The sequence below is a fragment of the Perca fluviatilis genome, chromosome 17 (assembly GCF_010015445.1).
Source record: "Perca fluviatilis chromosome 17, GENO_Pfluv_1.0, whole genome shotgun sequence".
NCBI lineage: Eukaryota > Metazoa > Chordata > Actinopteri > Perciformes > Percidae > Perca > Perca fluviatilis.
The window spans coordinates 18507042-18526281 of record NC_053128.1 but is presented as its reverse complement, the minus strand read 5'-3'; the positions used below and the strand labels follow the sequence as shown (position 1 = coordinate 18526281).

The following is a 19240-nucleotide window of genomic DNA, read 5'->3' as shown; positions in this document are numbered from 1 at the left end:
ACCATTGTAGAGTTCAGCAAATCAAGCAAAACAATGATTACATTTTTAAAAGCAGGCTACACACAGCCACCTCACAGCAACCTGTTTCACAGCCTGGATATGAAAACCCTCAGCTTCCGTGAGAATTCCTGAGTCTCAAAGTCTCGGAAAAATCTGCCAAATTCTGCTCTGAGCGTCGTATACTTGCACTTTGAAAAACAGTTTCCCATCTTTTTGTTTGGCGCACAACTAGACGGATCAAAATGTATTGTGAACCTAAATTGATTTGCAGGCCGGATAAAAATTGTGAGGGGGGGGTTCGGCCCCGTGAATCTGAGTTTGACACGTGATCTAGGCCATGAGAAGCAACAGAGGGGCATTACGGACATTGATGATTCACTGTACAGGCTCTGCTTAGAGCTACTGTACACATTTTAATAAGCCTTGTCCTCAAGACACAGAGACATTTATAATATACATTTTGGATTAAGATGGCCTCTTGTATTTATTTATGAGGTGCCTTTTGCTAATTTAAGTTGTTTAATGTGCTTTAGGCTTTAGGTTTTATTTTGTCAGTGAATCTCAGTGTAGTTATTTGCACAATAAAAGATGGTTCTATTATTATGGTAGGAGCTGCAGCGATTACTTATTAATTGATTAGTGGATTATCAGAAAACTAATCTGCAATTATGATAAAATCCGGATATTCTTCTCAAATGTGAAAATTAAGCTTTTTTTGTTTAAATATTATGGTGAATTGAATATGTTGGGGATAATAGTTTGGGGGGTTTGGTTGAACAAAAGACTGAACCAAAAAGATTTGGTGATAGGATTTAAGAAGATTGTGAGGAGCATGTTTTCTAATGTTGTAGACCAATAATTAATCACGAATGTAATGAGAATATGAATCGACTATGAAAATAAACGTGAGTTGGTGCCCTCCTCAACATTATGTCAACCTCACTGCGTTTCATAACATGAGCAGAATATTATTTCATCATTTGTATTTGGGAGTTCCTAGTCTGACCAGTCACCTTGACAACATTGGCCCAATGACAGCGCACACGCGAACTAGGCCAGCCAATCACAGGCATCCGGCGAAGCTGCATGTCATTTCTGCCCGCTTGCAACCTGCACCGTGTTTTGTTTGTCTGTCTGCGCAGCAGTGATGAAATCGCGGGGTCTGCTGCTAGATCGGTACAAACGGAGGAAATCTCTCATGACTTCCCGCTCATGAGGACTCCGGTAACCGCAGAGGACGCACGGAGCAGGACTGAACGGGAGCACCGCCGGGGCTCTGGAGTCAGGTGCTGCTGGGTGAGAGTCTGACTAGGCATTTTCTCCCCGGTGACAAGAGACAATCTCAGCGGCGCATCTTCCCACATCCTCCTCCCCTCCCTTCTCCTCTCCTCCGCTGCCCTCCAAGGCTGCAGCCCACCGACCATGGCCCTGGTGACTCTGCAGCGCTCTCCCACCCCAAGTGCAGCATCCTCGGCCAGCACGACCAACAGCAGTGCGGGGGAGGTGAGTGGAAAAGCCGGGGCTCGGTCTTTGTGTGCGCGGTAACGAGGAAACGCCGAGAATGCGCCTGCAGGAGCCCGTATCAATCCAGGCTGTGTGGCGTTTAATATCCTGCAGGAAGGGTTAACCTTACTTCCGTCATTGCTGCGTGTGTTATAAACTTGATATATTGTTGTACTGTGACCAGCTAGAGAATTGTTTGTGGCTACTGTGGCAGCGGATTTGTAAAGAAAATCCAGCAGGGGGGAGGGGGAGGCTGCTGGGTTTAGCTGTCAGAACAAAGTGGTCATTTTGCTGCTGCACAAACATTTACTGCGTTGCACTCAGGTTGTTCTCCCTCCTTGTTATTGGCCTTTTATGTAGTAATGCAGCATCAATGTTGGGAAGGAGACTTTAAAGGGGAATGACATCATTTTTAGAATCATGCTCAGTGTGTGCCCCAGGACACTTCAGTCAAGTGTCCATGGACTTGCGTAAAGAAAACACTTGCCACTGAGGTATATAACCAAGTTATATGAGATGTATGCAACACCTCAGAAAAATCTTATCAGCCATTATTCAATATTTCACATCACACTGGGAAGAAAAAAAAATTGAAACTTAAAAAAAGTGCAAGTCAGGAGAAGTAACATTGACTTTGAGGAGTTTGAGGTTGTGAATTTGACCGGTGCCAGATTTGACACCCCACTAAAATCATTATCTTTAGTGTTTTAGGAGATTGGATTACATGCTCTGAAGTGGGCTGACCGAACTGAGGCACAACATTAGCAGTGACATTCTTCCTCTGGTGAGAAGATGGGTTTCTAATATCATGTTTTGTATTACAGCTCACTATTTCACAAAAAAGTCAGTCAGCAGGAAGGAAAAGTGGATGTGTTTGATCTTTTTTTTTTGCTAAACTTATTCTGTTTGAAGGCCTGATGAGATCACAACACTGACGGGGCAGGACCAGCAGTTGGTGCTGGCGCACTTTATTCCAATTGCATGGTCCTCGTCATCCATTGGTGCTACTGTACCATCTCACATCTTAAAAATCAAACTAAACAGAAATGTATCCTGTCCGTTCATGAAAGCATTTTGCCCATGTGGCTCTGCAGCTCAGTCTCTCACTAATACAGCCAACAAATCTTTTTGCCCATGTAATGATGTATAATGCTCACAATGAATGTCGGCCTCCAGATGACCCAAACAACAGTAACATGTGCAGTGGCCTCTGTTCACTAATCCAGTCTGGGACTCGACAAGAACAGCTCTGTGGTTCTGTTGGACTGCAGCTACAAACATTAGATTCACGAAGAAGGTTGTTTTTTAAGAACAAGAAGAAAATGTAAAATCCTCTTCTCAGTTTTTCCTCGACATTCATTTGACACTGCCGTTAGAAAACGTCATACTTTTGCAGTCTTTTATGTTCTCTGCCTTGTTTTTGTCTTTCAGGATTTTGGAAGTGATGATGAGCGGAAAAATAATCAGAGGTAAAATCTTTGTTTAATAAGCTGTGTATTTGAAGTTCTTGCAGAGATGTCAACTAATTTACAAAGAATACAAAAACGTCTTGTATTTCTGATTTGGTGAATGTATTTTTTGTGCTGTCTTTGTGGTCAGTGGGCCTTCAGAGTTTTTTTGCCTGAGGAAGACCCAGCAGGGTCGAAACGTTGCAGCACAATAAACGTATGGGAGAATTAACAGAGTGTGGGCACCTCATTCTTTTCAGTGGGCCTTCTGACCCTGAATGAGCCTGCTCGGTAAGAGCAACAAGGGAAGATACCAGCAGACCGTAATGTCTCAAACTGTAATTTTCAAGCTCTGGTTAATTTGAGATTGGTGGTACCACTATGAGTATGAGTGAAAACAACTAACATTTTAACCAGTCTTCAGTTTATCTCTTATTGAACTTTTCAGGCTGTAACTGTTTAAGCTGAAACCCCCCAAAACAATGTTTACGGAGCTATAGTGACAGTAAGTTTTGAAATCGTAAAAAAAATTTGGCATTGGAAAAAGTTTCACTGAAAAATAAAACCGGCATATTTTGATATTTTTTGCATTCTGATTTGTATTTACAATCTTCTTCTTTTTTTCTTCATGTCACTTTTTTAAAAGTTTCAGCTGAAAAAAAGTCCAAAACAGTCCAAAAATAAAACAGTCAAAAAATATCCAAATAAAATCATTTAATTAAATGCCTTGTTTTATTTTTCAGTGGAACTTCTTCCAGTGCCATATTTCCTTTTTCAATGCCAAACTTTATTTTCCATGCCAAAACTTACTGTAACTGTTCTAGCTCCATAAACGTTCAGTTACTTTTTTTTCCTTTCTTTTTTAGTACATTTACATATTAATCTGGCTTTTAGTTATATGTAAAACACTTTGTAAGTGTTCCACAATATAAAATGGTATTGCTGTGTAAAGCTGGAAGTATACAGTCCAGATGGAAACCTTTTGCTTAGTTAATAAAAGGATGACATTATGAAATACAGTACTTTAAATTAGTTTCTAGATTAGATTTTCAACTGCTGAATAATTTGGTCGTGTTTCTGCCAAATGCTTGTTGCATTGATTCTATAATGGCTGAAATGGTTCTACAACTGGTACAAGGGTTTAAACAAAACACACAAGTTTGGCAAGGACCGTTACACTGTCAATGAATCATGCTGCCTTGATTATAGAGAACTACTTTGGCAGGTGATGATGAGCTACTTGTCTTTTCCTCCATCCTGAAGATTCGGAAGTATTAGTTAGGCAGTTTATTTTCTGTAATGGCCCTCAGTTTTGTAACTGTTAAGAACAACCTGCTGGAAGTACAGTTCATTTAACGTGACCGTTTTTATTTTTATGTTTTCTCTACTTAGTTACATAACAGTAGTTATGTACTCATAAACTGGTCACTCACAAAGCTTTTCTTTGTGTGTGTGTGTGTGTGTGTGTGTGTGTGTGTGTGTGTGTGTGTGTGTGTGTGTGTGTGTGTGTGTGTGTGTGTGTGTGTGTGTGTGTGTGTGTGTGTGTGTGTGTGTGTGTGTGTGTGTGTGTGTGTGAGAGTGAGAGAGCTGAAACAGTCATGGCTTGTCTCTAGTGTCTTCATGAGTAAAATGTTTCTGTGGCTCAGTTATTCATCAGCGTCGAGTCTTCATTTAGGATTCTGCATGTCAGACTTGAGATTGACGCCAAGTAACATTTCCACCGCCTCCCAGCGCTTGCATGAATGATGGTATTGTGGCAGAGTGTTGCGTAGGGAGAGCTGATCGCCGAAGCACGTGCTGTAAAGAGGAGATTGTGAGCAGAGACGGAGAGGACAGGGCAGCACAGACGAGGTGACTTTAGGACCGAGAAAGCTGTGGGAGGAAAGGAGGAAGGACTTGCTGAGAGAAGTTAAACTGCTGGGAGAGGGCTGCAGTCCCCCGACCATGGAGCGGAATATGCAGGTGTAGAAGATGGATGGGAGAATGTTGATAAGAGGAGACTAAATTGGAGTTTTTACTGAGGATACTGTAAACGGTCCACTAACTAGTAGCAGGATGCATCTGGTTGTGAAGCCTTCACATAAAGCCATGCTCACCGTGCTGCCTCACTTTGTGGAGAAAGCTGCTCTGACTCGGAGGGAGATCTGTCGCATGTAAGTTCTCACAGCGATCCAAACAAAAAGCCGATATCCGACTTGATAGTAGACAATTTTGAGAGTAACTCAACACTTAGTGGGAGAATGGGATGTTTAGAGTTGGTGGTCAGAGTTAAATAAATGATGCCACTGTGTGATTAGTTTTATTTAGCAGTGAGTCATCCATATTTTAAAGCTTTTATTCTGAGAGGTTTTATTATTTTGAACTCCATCAATGCTTCGTTTTTTTTTTTTTAAATAATAGACTTTTGATGGTGCTTTTTCAAGAGTTTGAAGTTGTTACTTTCAAATCAACAAACCTTTCTCAAGTGTAGCTTACATTTGTTATTAAGGTTATTAGTTCACATAATACTTCATGATTAATTTGCTGTGGTCTCCAAATCATATATCTTTTTTTTTTTAAACTAGTGATACCACCACGTAGCAGGGGAGATGAAAACAAAAGACCTTGTGATGGTCCCACTCAGTAATACCAGGCTCTGTGTGTGTGTGTGTGTGTGTGTGTGTGTGTGTGTGTGTGTGTGTGTGTGTGTGTGTGTGTGTGTGTGTGTGTGTGTGTGTGTGTGTGTGTGTGTGTGTGTGTGTGTCTGTGTGTCTGTGTGTGTGTGTTGGTTGAGCAGGGGATGAGACTGCGTTTAAACAAAGCTGCACTCTGTTCTGTGTGAGAAAAGACGCTAAAGCTCTCCTCCTGCTTCACTGCAGACCTCATAACAAAGTCATGGCCCAGAAGGTGCTGCAACACAGGTCGGACAGGAGAGGAAGTTTTAAAGCCCGAGCACATATGGATAGTCGTGGTGTAACGCTTGATTCACTGGAGGTCAGCGAACCCAATCAAGTAAAGTCCGTTAATCATGCTGTAAAGTCCGTTAATCATGCTGTAAAAACGCAGGGCTGTAAAAGTCACTGCATCAGGACTCTGCTGACTTTCAGCCGCTGATGAGCCCTCTGTCCTGCTCGCTAAACCAATGAGGACTTAATAAGTATGCAGCCTACAGCTGGCTGCTCACTGTACGAACACTACAGTATCCTGACAGCAGACATTTCATGGCCCCGTGTCAACTTTGTTCATTGCAATTCTTGAACACACCACATGATTTAAAGCAGGATTTCAACTCCAGTTTTGCCCTGATGACAACAGAAAATGAATCCGTAAAGTTTGATGATTGATTCATCGTTAAAGTCCTAACATGTACTGGTTTTAGCTTCTTAGTGTAGCTCTTCTTTGTCTTATGTGATAGTAAATTGAATATATTTTGGTTTGGGGCTGATAGTCGAACAATACGAGCAATTGATAGCCATTTTTCACTAGTTTCTGACAATATATAGACTAAATGATAAATCAATTAATCAAGAAAATAATCTGCAGATTTGTTTCCAAACTTTTTTTTATTTAGCAGTTTAATACACACACCAATAACAATGATTCAATTGTTGTCAAATTTTTTGTCAAATTTAACAATTATAAAGCCAAAGGATGCATTATACAAGTATTCACTTTAAGTTCAGCCAGTAAGTAAAAAAAAAAAAAGAAATAATCACAGCATATCACGTTATGACCTCATAACAAGCAAGATTCCAGATCGGCCCATCTGAGCTTTCATTTTCTCAAAGGCAGAGCAGGATACCCAGGGCTCGGTTTACACCTATCGCCATTTCAAGCCAATTGGGGACCAAAGGCAGGCTGGGGGAATGCATATTAATGTTAAAAAACCTCATAAAGGGAAATGTTCATGCCATGGGACCTTTAAGTCATCCAGCCACATTTTAATGGTTAGGATTGAACAGTAGTTTTCTTCTAATGTGTGAGAATAAATTGTTTTGCCAATGAGGGAATAGGAAAGAAAAAGGTTGATTTACATGAGTTTAGGATGATTAGTAAAGGATCTGGGTCTAGATTAGAGGAAATGACTGTAGTTGCTTTTTAAGAAATCAGTCTTCGGTCACATATGGAAGAAATGCTCAGATATTTTTTGTGTAGTTTTATTTAGGTGAAGTGGAGAAATTCATTAAATTGTGTCTGGCATTGTTTCCATTTGTCTTCTTCCCATTTCAGTCTAAAGCAAAATGGGATGTGGAGATATGGGGTCATTGGTGTAAGGCTTGTGAATAAGTGAAAGTACACGTTTGAGTGTTGTTTAAAACAACACTGTAACACAAACTAAAGGGTTGTGCAGGCCATGAGGATGAGGCTGCCCAGCAAGAGAATGAGTGGTTTGGGAGTGCATGCCTTTTGTACCCTTGGCCACTCCTAACTTGGATGAAATTGGGGCTCAGCATTTCAAGCTGAAGTTCAGGATGTCCTCACCTCGCTTGTGTTTGAATCGTAGGGTTAGAATGAAGCACAAGGAAGAGTGGTTAAACTGGTAAAACATTATCATTGATTACACTGTACTGTAAAAAATACAGTTCAATAGCCCTGAGTGTATTTTCCACATCTGCTTTTTTCAGCCTCAGTGAGAGCTTCTTCATGGTCAAAGGAGCCGCCCTCTTCCTCCAACAGGGCGGCAGCGCACAAGGACCAAAGACCCCGACCCACCACAAACTTGCAGGTAGGAACAAACATGCACAGATTAAGCTTAGTTTCCTGTTCTTTTTGCCCATACTCTCTGCACAAATGAGCTCCAGACAAAATGAGAATTGTATTTGCTGTGGTGGCTTTTCTCTCTGTGGGTTTGTCTGTGTTTATTCTAAAATGTGTGAGGAGCCGTTAGCTGAGTCTGACCTGCAGTTAAACACAAGGGATGCTCCCAAATCAGTGTTGTAATGTAACGGAGTACAAATACTTCATTACTGTACTTAAGTAAAAATTTCACGTATCTGTACTTCGCTATTTAACTTTCACTTTTACTCCACTACATTTCCTAGATAAAATGTATACTTTTACTCCGTTATATTTCCACTAAGCATCTTTGTTAGTCGTTACTAAAAAAATAAAATTAGAAGAAATGTGTGCGACTGCAATAAGGGATGTTTGGCGAATCGCTGCTCCTAGATTGCATTACACACGCTCCGCACGCTGCGCGCTCTATTTCAGCGCTTTTTTGTTGCTAAAGGAGGAGGAGGACACACAACTGAAACCGCCATGGAAGCACGAGCACCTACTGGAGGACCTCCCGTTATCGTAGACGACCACCCAGGGCTCGACATAAGCAATGGCCCGATGGTCCGGGGCCAGTAAAAACATATGTCGGGCTGGTTGCAGCCACAGTCACTGGCTCTGTCTGCTGCATCAGCAAACGTCATACAGAGTGGCACGAAGCGTGTGAATGTTAACATTTCACATTTTCACCTCAGGTAATTTATAACCAATTCATTTGGATACAAGCGTTGCATTTTGGAAGATGGATTCTGAACAGCGACGCCCGCGCTGCGCGCACACACAGCAGGACCGAGGTGTGTGCGTTACTTCACACAGCAATGTTAGGATTATTTACCGCCGATGGCGTAGATGAACTAACGCTACACTCGTTACTGTAAGTAGGTAGCCTTCAATAAAACCTCCATGATTAAAGAGTCAATACTTATCAATAACCCACCTACCTGTTGTAGGCTACAGGCAGAAACATGTAGAAACCGATATTTCAGTCTGCTCTGCATGCGCTGTCCACTCTCCACCGCGCTGTGCAAACAGACTTTACAAACAAGCTAAAAGTCAGTTTGTAGTCTAACTGTTTGTCTTAATTTGCAACCAATCTTGAACTTTGGACAAACTCTTGTAAACGTAGCTGCTGTCTAAACGAGCCATCCTCTCCGCTGGAGCGGTAAACCTATGGATGTATTTTAAGACCAAAACAAATACATGTGGCTACTTTGCACTTGAATGACGCCGCATTCTTCATTATTGATGATGTTGCCGGTTGTATTATTTAGCAACAGAATTGTCTTATTTCAAATTAGGCATACAGGACTAATCTGAGATCATTTTCTAGTTAAGTAGCCTATCTAGTTATCATTATGGATTTTCCATGTTTTTAGGGGTTTGCTTACACTAATACATGTAAAAATGTAGAAGGGGCCAGCAAAACTCTGATCTACTGGCCCCGGGGGCCAGTGGGGATTTTTTTTATGTTGACCCTGCGACCACCCCGATGATAGTGGTGAACTCGGTGAACAGGGTAGTGGTGAAGGTAACGTCATACACCCGTGGCCGTATTTGCAAGAAATGTTTCTGTACATTGATGTCAGCTCTAAAAATATGCTGTTTGTTCTTTGAACTTAAGATAATTGTGCCTGAAAAGTCCTAGAAAAGAATGTGATTTGGATTTGATGAGTGAGATTAGATATGGGAACCCTGAATATGCTTTATGCTTTACTATAAGAAAGCCACAATAAAGTTCACAATAAAAGTTCTAACCGCTTGCTTTTAAAAAAAAAAAAAAAAAAAAAAAAAACTATTACTTTTACTTCAAATACTTAAAGTGATGGTTCGGAGTAATTTCACCGAGCCAAACACCCCCCAGAAGCTTTTTTCACCTGGGTCTAACATTGGGAGAGTTAAGCGTAGAGTGTCTATCAGCTGAATGGCTTAGCGAGGGTAAATGGACCCACGTTTGTATCTCGTAAATGACCCCACTAATAATGCCGAAATGATGCCAAACGTCTACACTCGTACAAATAGGTTATGCACTCATAAAGCGATGGATTGGAAAGTTTGTAAGTTACACCGAAGTTTATGAACACGTGCCGTTCTTCTGCTCTCTGTTGTTGCTGCTGCTGCTGCTACGCTACTGCAGTTAAGACGAGTGCTTAGGGCCGTCTACCTATCTACATCGGTTTTTTAATGTTGTAGACGCGTCCTAAGCACTAACTAGCAGCAACAACAGCAGAGAAGAGCAAAAGCCGAGCAAGGCAAGTGTTATTTACACAAACTTCTGGTGTACACTACAAACTTTCCAATCCATCGTTATATACATACTAGGTCATTACGAGATAACAAACGTGGGTCCATTAGCCTCTGCGCTAAGCTATTCAGCTGATAACGCTACTCTACGCTAACGCTCCCAATGTTAGACCCAGGTGAAAAAAGCTTCTGGGGGGGTGTTTGGCTCAAGGTAATGGTGCAAAGGACCCTAAGGTGAAATTACTCCGAACCATCATTTTAAGTACATTAAATATCAGAAAATTACTTTTGATACTTAAGTACAGTATATATCAGATACTTTAAGACTTTTACTTAAGTAATATTCTAAAAGGTAACTTTCACTTCTACCAAAGTCTTTTTCTAGTACGATACTTGTACTTTTACTCAAGTATTGCTTTCTAGTACTTTTATACAACACTGTCACAAATTGGTTCAAACAAGATCAAGTCTCAAGCTTAAAGCTATTTCAAAGACCTATACAGTAGCTGTTCTTTAACTTTTTTAATACTGGGCACTTGACATTATTTATTACATGCTGCTGCTGCTGATGTTTGTCTGCACATCAAAGTGACGTTAAAATGCAGCATAATCATGCACAATCTAAAAATAGAAGCGTTCTAAGTGTTTTAACGCCCATCAATGGGGTTCTTTAATAGATGCTCACTGCTTTATAAGTTTCTAATCTGATGTCCTTGTTGAGCCTTTAGTCATTTGAGGACAAATGTGGGACAAGTCGAAAGAAGACACTCTTTGCACATGTCACAAAAAGACTGAACTAAACTAGAGATGGCCCGATACCATTTTTTGCTTCCCGATACCAATTCTGATACCTGAACTTGCGTATCGGCTGATACCGAGTACCGATCCGATACCAGTGTGGCATATATTTTATTATGTTTTAACAGCTGTATTTTACTATCCCTGTATGGATGTGATATTATTGCTATCTTTGTTGTCCGTCTGGCTCAGGTTAAACTCTTTGTGAAACATGAACAAACCCAAACAATGAATGCCACAGGACTTGAAAAAGAACATAAATAAACTACTTTAATGTAGATTTTCTTTAGGGCTTTATTACGTGGTATCGGATCGGTGCATAAACTCCAGTACTTCCGATACCGATACCAGCGTTTTAGGCAGTATCGGAGCAGATACCGATACTGGTATCAGTATCGGACCATCTCTAAACTAAACTAATGTTCTTATTGAATTGCTGTACATTCATTCAGTTTCCTAAAAAAAAAGTCTGAAAGCGTGTTTTACTTTCAGGTGATTTACCTCAACACCTGCAGGTCATGTTTAAGATCCTCCGGTCTGAAGATCGCATTAAGCTGGTCAGTAAACCCCCACTTCATCACTCACATTTTTTGATTTTAAAAGTATTTGATTCAATATATAAGTGTTGATCCTCTTACTCACTTTCATGTTAAAACCAGTTTAGAAATGTGTTGTTTACTGAGAGTCAGTCGGTTTGATCTCAGGTTTGTTGGTTATCACATATGTTTTTGTACAATTGTAACATGACAACACCAGTAAATACTGTATATTTCTTGCATGCTCTCCTTTTGTTCCACAGGCTGTACGGTTGGAGAGCGGATGGTCGGACCGGGTGCGCTACATGGTCGTCATCTACACCAACGGCCATCAAGACACAGAGGAAAATATCGTTGTGGGAATGGACTTCACAGACAAGGACAGGTAATTCATCTCCCAGCAGCCTTACATTTAGTGCAGTTTAATCTTATTATCAGATCAGTTAAAACATTATTCTTAAATCTTTGTGATCTACAGTAAAAATTGCTCTATTGGGATGGTGCTGCCACTGTGGAGTGATACCAACATACATTTAGATGGAGATGGGTAAGTGTAAGTTTGTCCTTTCCTAAAAGATGGAATACTTAAATTAGCTGGGTGATATAATGCACACAACTGTCATCTCTTTCTTTGAAAATGCACACTTTCTATCACAGTTTCTAATGTATATTTCTGCTCATATTCAGGTGGGCATCCAGCTGCATGTGTTGGTTGTTCCCTGCCTTTTTAGGTTTTACTGCTGACCAGTGGCAGAGGAGTGAATTACATGCATTTTTCTCTATGTGTGTGGGAACAGTTCTTGCTGACCTGTTAACATTGTCTCTGTATGCTGGAGGAATGTTCCACTGGTTGGTGTCCTGAATAGTCCCCATGAACAAGCCGTGTCCAGTCTGTGTTTACATCTCCTAATCACTCTTCATCTCCACCCAGACTCAAATTGATCTTCCTTCTCCTCCTCTTCCTCATCAGAGGCTTCAGTGTGAACACGGCAGGGCGGTCACATGTCTTCAAGCCTGTATCTGTGCAGGCCATGTGGTGAGTGAATCGTGTGTGTGTGTGTGTGTGTGTGTGTGTGTGTGTGTGTGTGTGTGTGTGTGTGTGTGTGTGTGTGTGTGTGTGTGCGTGTGCGCGCGCGCTCTTAACATTAGGTAGATCCAAACGTGTGACAGACCTCAAGGCATGTTGTCCGAGTTAATTTTGAGTTTTCAGATTTTGAATACCCATTTTTATGCCTGTTTGCACTGTGAAAGTACAGAATGCCGTAGAGGCGAGATTAGCCTAGTTAGCTCAATAATGGGATTAAGTAGCAGCTCCACAAAACTGAGGCTATAACTGAGATATATAATTGTTTGTCATGTAAAAAAGATGCATGCATGGATCTGCTTTTTCTGTCATCCCTGTACGTGCATGTAAATAAGAGCATTTCTTTGTTGCTTAAATTTGGGACTTTATAAATATGTAAATGACAACATGTAAACTTAGCTATTTTATCCAGCATTAAGTAAAAGTACCATTACCCCTAGAAACATTCAACCTCACACATCTAACAAAATAAAATCTATTAAAATTTTTGAAAAATGGTAATCTTATTGGTTTGGTAAAACAACACCTATAGTATAGAGCATTTGATCATAATTTTCCACTATGGTGCACATCACTGTGATGATTATTTGGGCCACACTTCTAACTTCCTCGAAGTCTTGTTCTATCCACATGCCACCTGCTGGTCACTTATCAGAATGACCAATAAACAAGTCTCATTTGCTCTAATTTTTGACGGCAAATCCTTTGCTCTGTCTCTGCAGGTCTGCCCTGCAGGTCCTCCACAAGGCATGCGAGGTGTCACGCCGGTTCAACTACTTCCAAGGGGGCATTGCTCTCACGTGGATGGCCTTCTATGAGAGCTGCATCACCTCAGAGCAAAGCTGTGTCAATGAGTGGAATGCTATGAGTGACCTGGAGACCACCCGGCCCGACTCACCCACCATGTTCGTCGACCGGTGAGTGCCTACAGGTCGCTTCGTGTGACGTGACCGTTTTAGTTATGAGGAAATTGAATTCCCAATACTTGCACCTGATGTAATTATCTCTCGTGCTGGAAGAGGATTTCAAACAGCATCGGTCTCACGTGGCCAAACAAACGTGCTGCTGCTGATTCCTAACATACCTGTTGTGTGTACATCCTTAGTCATGGAATGGATTTCAATGCTTTGGGTACCAGCTGTTCTCCCTTTGTCTTCAGCTGTAGGAACAGGTTACATTGTTATGCTAATTTTCATTCAGACAGTAGCACTGATGTATTGACTCATTATGTGCAGGCCAACTGAGCGAGAGAGAACAGAGTGTCTCATTAAAGCCAAGCTACGCAGCATCATGACGTTTCAAGACCTGGAGAACATCACCTCGAAGGAGGTATGTGCCAAATCAACACCTCAGCAATGTGTGTGATTGGTCCAGATCTTTCTATAATACTGTACTTTTAGAAAAATATGCATCTGATATTTATGTTTTTATTAATTTTACTATCCAATCCTGTAAGTTTAAAACAAAAGTACCACCATATAGACTTATTGTTGGAAATACTTGTACTGTGAAACGGGTAAGTAGAACCAGGTAGTGGAGCTTTATTCTGCAAAAAAAAAGATCCAGTGTGTTTTTTTTTGGTTTTTTTTAGTGCTTCTCTGTGTATCGCTGTTTTTTTAGGAAAGTAAAGTGTTTTATCCTCGTCCACAGATCCGTAACGACCTGGAGCAGCATATGAGCTGTAACCTCAAAGAGTACAAAGAGTTCATCGACAATGAGATGCTTTTGATCCTGGGTCAGATGGACAAGCCCACACTTATCTTTGACCATGTGTACTTGGTGAGGATGTGTTTATTTTATTCTATGCTACCTGTACCTGTTTTTATATCATACTTTAACATTATTTAAAAAAAAAAAAAAACTTTTGTGCTGATGCCCACATACTGTCACACACTGTGGTTTATACTTTGGATGATTTCGATGATGATGATGATGATGATGATGATGATGATGAATTATTTTATTTTGGTTAACATAAATGAAAGAAACAATTATTTCCCACAATTTGCCACCGTAGCGAACCGAAAAAGGCCAAGGCTTAGTTTTGTCTATCCTATAATCCCCATAGAATCACCCAGAAACAAAACTAAATGAAACTAAATACTTGAGTACAATCCTAGTATTTTTAAATTATAATCAAATTACTTCATAACCGTTTTATCCATCCATTTTAGATTAAAGTTTTTTTGAAACTCAGCAGAGCCATACACATTTTCAACTCATCATTAAGTTAATTCCATAATTTAACCCCCAAAACTGAAATGGCTCTATATTTGACATTAATAAGTGTCTGTCTTTTTGCCCCTGTAGGGCTCTGAGTGGAACGCTTCTAACCTGGAAGAACTACGTGACTGCGGGTGAGCTTTACACCAACATACCATGTTATCCTGATTCAATCCTAAATGTTTTATTCTCATACAAAATTAAATAAAAGCTATACATGTATAATTTGACCAAAGTTTCTATTATCTGTACATTTTTGGGAGGCAAATAGTAAAATGACAGTAACAGGTTATTGTTTTGGTTGCAGGGTGGGTTACATCCTGAATGTTACCAGAGAGATTGACAACTTCTTCCCGGGGATGTTTTCTTATCACAACATCCGGGTATTCGATGAGGATGCCACCGACCTGCTGGCCCACTGGAACGACACTTACAACTTTATTGTCAAAGCCAAGTAAGACCTTACATGCAAAAGGAAACCAGTGGGCTGGGAAACATTCTACAGATTATAAACTGAAACGCCAGACTACAAGAAGTGTAGAAACAACAGTCAACAGCACTTTGCTAAAAATAGATGTGGTTTTTAGTCATCATTTTAAGCCATCTTTGACTGGCTTACATCATGTATTCTCCCCAAATAGTGGGGCCGTGACTACACAGGACACATTTCTCTCCCGCCAAAATGCACGGCACAGCTGTGAGTAACATGGAGGGAGAGAACTAAAATGGTGCAATCAGTCTGGTTGCTATGCAATTTTGTAAGCATGTTAACCTGAAGTAAAAAAAAAAAGTGTTGGAGAAAATGGAGAAGTTAAAGTGTAAACGTGTGGAGTGCTCATCCTGATTAACCATCAAATCCAAACATGAACAGGTTTAACAGAATCTTTAAATTACTACACTGTCCTAACTATCATCAACTAGATCCATATAAAGAGATGTAACTACATTATTTTCTGTCAAATAGGAAGAACAATTCCAAGTGCCTGGTGCACTGTAAGATGGGGGTGAGCCGGTCTGCCTCTACAGTTATTGCCTATGCAATGAAGGAGCATGGCTGGTCTCTGGACAAAGCCTACAACTTTGTCAAGCAGAAACGGAGTATAGCTCAGCCAAACGCTGGTTTCATGAGACAGCTGGCAGAGTACGAGGGAATCCTGGACGCAAGGTAAGCAGGTCTACAGTTTTACTCAGGTTTGCACTTTTCTGCGGTCAGCTGGGTTTTTATCTTTTTACTTCAGTGCAGCCATGAGGTTTCATCTCCAGGGCTGATACTAAATTACACACAGCTCTTTTTTTTTTTCTTATTTAGCTAATAGCCATTACACACGTGCTGCTGGCATTAAACATGTAATGGTGTTTTGTAAAGCTTTCTGTGTGTCTGTCAGTTATTTTTTTCAAGTATAAACAACAGTATACTTTGCCTTTACAGTAAACAGCGCCACAACAAGCTATGGAGACCTGAAACAGATGAGGAGGGATCGGATGATTTGCAAGCATCTGGCCACTGTACTGGTGGGAAGGAGACACCAGTGCTCAGAGGGGAAGAAGCCTGGGGAGGCTGCAAGGCCTCTCCATGCAGGGGTATGGGTCTGGAGATGGAGCCCCTTGACTCTCTTAACTATAATTATTACTTCAGACGTTTGTCAGACTCTGCACTAGACAGTGAGCCCTCCACTCCAGTGCGGGGTCCCCCTCTGCTGGGTATGGAAAGAGTTTTCATTGAGATTGAAGACGTGGAGAGGGATGCCCTATTGGAGGACGAGGGTTTCCCCATGGCCCATTTAGCCCTGCCTGGCGAGGGCACGGCAGCTCAGACATGTGGCCGCCTCGACCCCCTGGAGGACATGAGACTAAGGCTCGAGATCAGTACTCTGGAGGAAGAGGATGAGGAAGAGGCCAAGAAAGAGGAAGCTGAGATGGCGGCCTTGGCTCAAACACCTGGAAATTCGGATGGGAAGAGGGCGGGGGAGGAGGCCGAGAGGACGGAGGAAAGCCGGTTAGGCCTCGCCAACCTGAACACCAACAACAGCAACCGCCTAGCCGCCAAGCGCAGCTGCCCTGCGGCTTTTGACGTGAGTTAAGAAAATAAAGCTTTTAACTGTGATAAAGTCATGTTTGTGTTTACCAACCATTTTTAGAACTGCTTTTATGTCAGAAGCATTATATAACTTAGCATTTGAAACATTCTGCATGCCGCTCCCACTGACCATATACTTTGTATGTTGCTCCATTTAGGACAGTGCTAGCACAGGAAACCCTTTAAAAGTGAAGCCCTCCTATCAGTCCTGTAAAGACTGCCTGCGTCTACCACAAGGGCGGCGCTGTGACCGTCCAGCAGGAGGCCGTTCTCACCGCCTTAACCCCTCCCGCCACTGCACTGTCCCGACCATATGCATAGATCCGCCTGGGACCCATTTTGCCTCCACCCCAATTCTGCAGTCTCTGCAAGCCCCTGCAGTTGTCCCACCTAACTTGGTCCAGCCCTGTAGTCATCTGTACCGCTGTGCCACCTGCACCCCCGGTGTCCCACTAACCAACCGCCAGAAAATGGTCTCACCCATGAGCTGTGAGGAGACGCCACCCGACCGCAGCTCGGTGGAGACAGAGGACATGGATGAACCACAGGGGGACAACGCGGGAGAAGAAATATCAAGGGAGAGTACAGGGGCCATGGCCCAGCTGCAAATGCCAGGAATGGGGATAGAATTTGGTCTGGAACTGATGCGACAGAGGGCGGAGCAGCTTGAGAAGCTGCCAAGCTTGGCCATGGAGGGCCAGCTCCCAGTGGGGCCCCTCCCTTAATACAGTGGCTTACCTCCAGCAGGTACACTATGATGGCTGTTGGCCTTTTTAGATGACTGCCGCTGTGGTGTCGTACAAGAAACAAAGCTCTGCTTTGACCTGTACTGTCATATCCTGGCCTCATAGCTGCACTGTCACAAGCTGCAACAGCCCTCTCCTTTCCAGAGAGTGTCCTGTCATTGCCTACTGGCATTAAGATCCAGATGAGGCTGGTTGTTTTGACCATACGCTTAAGGCTTGAATGCTTCTAGCCAGGTAAGGACTGAAGACTTTCCCGTATCCTTCCACTTGTCCCTCAGACTGGATTGAGCCCCTTCTGGCCTCTTCGGAGCCTGCTGGCCCCACACCACATACAGGATCATCACACTTCCCCACAGCCCTGTGGAGATGAGTGTTATGCTGCCATTTTACCCTCAACAGACAGGTTTGGCATATTCCCAAGACAGCAGACAGTGGTGGTTGTTGTTCCTTTCTGACTCCTGAGAAAGCTATAGCTAGCACTTTGATGTTGACGGAAAGAAAAATACCTGAAGTAACATGCTTCTGTCAGTGTACTGTATGTTTTTCAATCCAGCTCATCAACAGTATTCATGAAGGAAACACAATGAATGTTTGCAGTTGAGCCATTTTGATTGCATTGCAACATCTCCTCATGTTATCACTGATAGCTGAATCCTCACTAACCTTCACTTATATTTTTCCCTGCTGCAGCTGCTTTTGCATTACGAAAGGGCATTCCACGTGGAAGCATAATTATTTTTAAAAAGGATGTGAGCCTTTTTATGCCTCTTTGTAAAGCGTTGTACCTCGGACCACAAGCATCTCGGAACTGTTTTGGTCAAAGACTCTTTTGTTGTCTCTGCTCAGTGGCTGGTTCACCCTGACCTTCTCCATTAAAGTTAACATAATCATGTACTTAGAGCACTCATTTTATCACCACGCATGACTTATGTGCAGTATTACAAAACATATTGTCAACATGCTTCGAAAGAAAACGTATTTAAGTTGTCTTTTTTGAAATACTGAAAGTTTTGGCGTTGAAATGTGTCGTTATTCAGTTTAAATGACAACAATCCTTTGTGAGATGGATGGTCAATTGGTTTTATGCCTAAAAGAATGACAAAAAAAGACTGAAGTTGTTCAGACTTTACATTCATACATAGGAAACATTCAGAAGCTCAAATGTAATCTTATTTTCCACTCTTGGTCTGATCACTTCCTGATGAACCAAAGCCATATCATGTTGCCAGGTCCAGTTAATCCCCTTCGTGATTTAAATGCTTCTCTTACTTTCTTACCCAGTCTGCATCTGGGTAGTCCTTAATCGAAGAGGCTCCCATGGCAAACATGACTTAAGCGGTTACATTTTTGGTCACATGTTGAAAAACCACAGGCTACCTTTCCTTGAACCCACAGACATTTGCAAAGGCACACTAATCATGTAGAAATTTAGCACTTGAGCACAACTCTAGTATCCATTCACACATTTCAGATCTATAGCTATGTTTAATCAAAATAATTTGAGAACACTAAAGCAGAAATAGACATGACGAGTAGTTCCATTCTTTGCTTGCAGTGTAGAGTCCATCATTGTGAGTGTAGTTTATTTGATTATTATATTATTATAATATTGAGTTACACATTACCAAATTAAATATTTCTATTTACAGTGTGAACATTTGGAAATATATTCTTAATTTACAATACTAGATGTCCTTTATTTTAAATACAGAAAAAGTAACTTATCAAGAAGACTGCAAAGCCCGGCAATCACAGGTTTTTCAACTCTTTTCCTCATGTTATTTAGTCCATTTTGTACATGTTCGGACAGCCTGAGGCATGTTTTGTTC

The 19240-nt window shown here is 41.6% G+C and overlaps 1 protein-coding gene across 2 annotated transcripts in view; it reads left to right on the top strand.

The window, feature by feature from the left end:
• Nucleotides 1–1079: 1079 nt before the first annotated feature.
• The window catches only part of ssh1b (slingshot protein phosphatase 1b), a 19961-nt gene continuing 1800 nt past the window's right edge, over nucleotides 1080–19240 (top strand). Inside the window, exons 1-15 of one of the 2 annotated variants that reach the window (XM_039779180.1) lie at nucleotides 1080–1503; nucleotides 2935–2972; nucleotides 7556–7656; nucleotides 11238–11302; nucleotides 11545–11666; nucleotides 11760–11828; nucleotides 12252–12317; nucleotides 13088–13282; nucleotides 13601–13694; nucleotides 14016–14144; nucleotides 14676–14722; nucleotides 14896–15042; nucleotides 15553–15753; nucleotides 16018–16660; nucleotides 16824–19240. The exon at nucleotides 16824–19240 is cut by the window's right edge and continues 1800 nt beyond it. In XM_039779180.1, the coding sequence (XP_039635114.1) occupies nucleotides 1423–1503; nucleotides 2935–2972; nucleotides 7556–7656; nucleotides 11238–11302; nucleotides 11545–11666; nucleotides 11760–11828; nucleotides 12252–12317; nucleotides 13088–13282; nucleotides 13601–13694; nucleotides 14016–14144; nucleotides 14676–14722; nucleotides 14896–15042; nucleotides 15553–15753; nucleotides 16018–16660; nucleotides 16824–17390 (2565 nt within the window). In that variant the 5' untranslated portion in view covers nucleotides 1080–1422 and the 3' untranslated portion in view covers nucleotides 17391–19240. Of the gene's footprint in view, nucleotides 1504–2934; nucleotides 2973–4558; nucleotides 5105–7555; nucleotides 7657–11237; nucleotides 11303–11544; nucleotides 11667–11759; nucleotides 11829–12251; nucleotides 12318–13087; nucleotides 13283–13600; nucleotides 13695–14015; nucleotides 14145–14675; nucleotides 14723–14895; nucleotides 15043–15552; nucleotides 15754–16017; nucleotides 16661–16823 lie in introns of those variants that run through there. The other variant, XM_039779181.1, reaches the window with a different exon arrangement.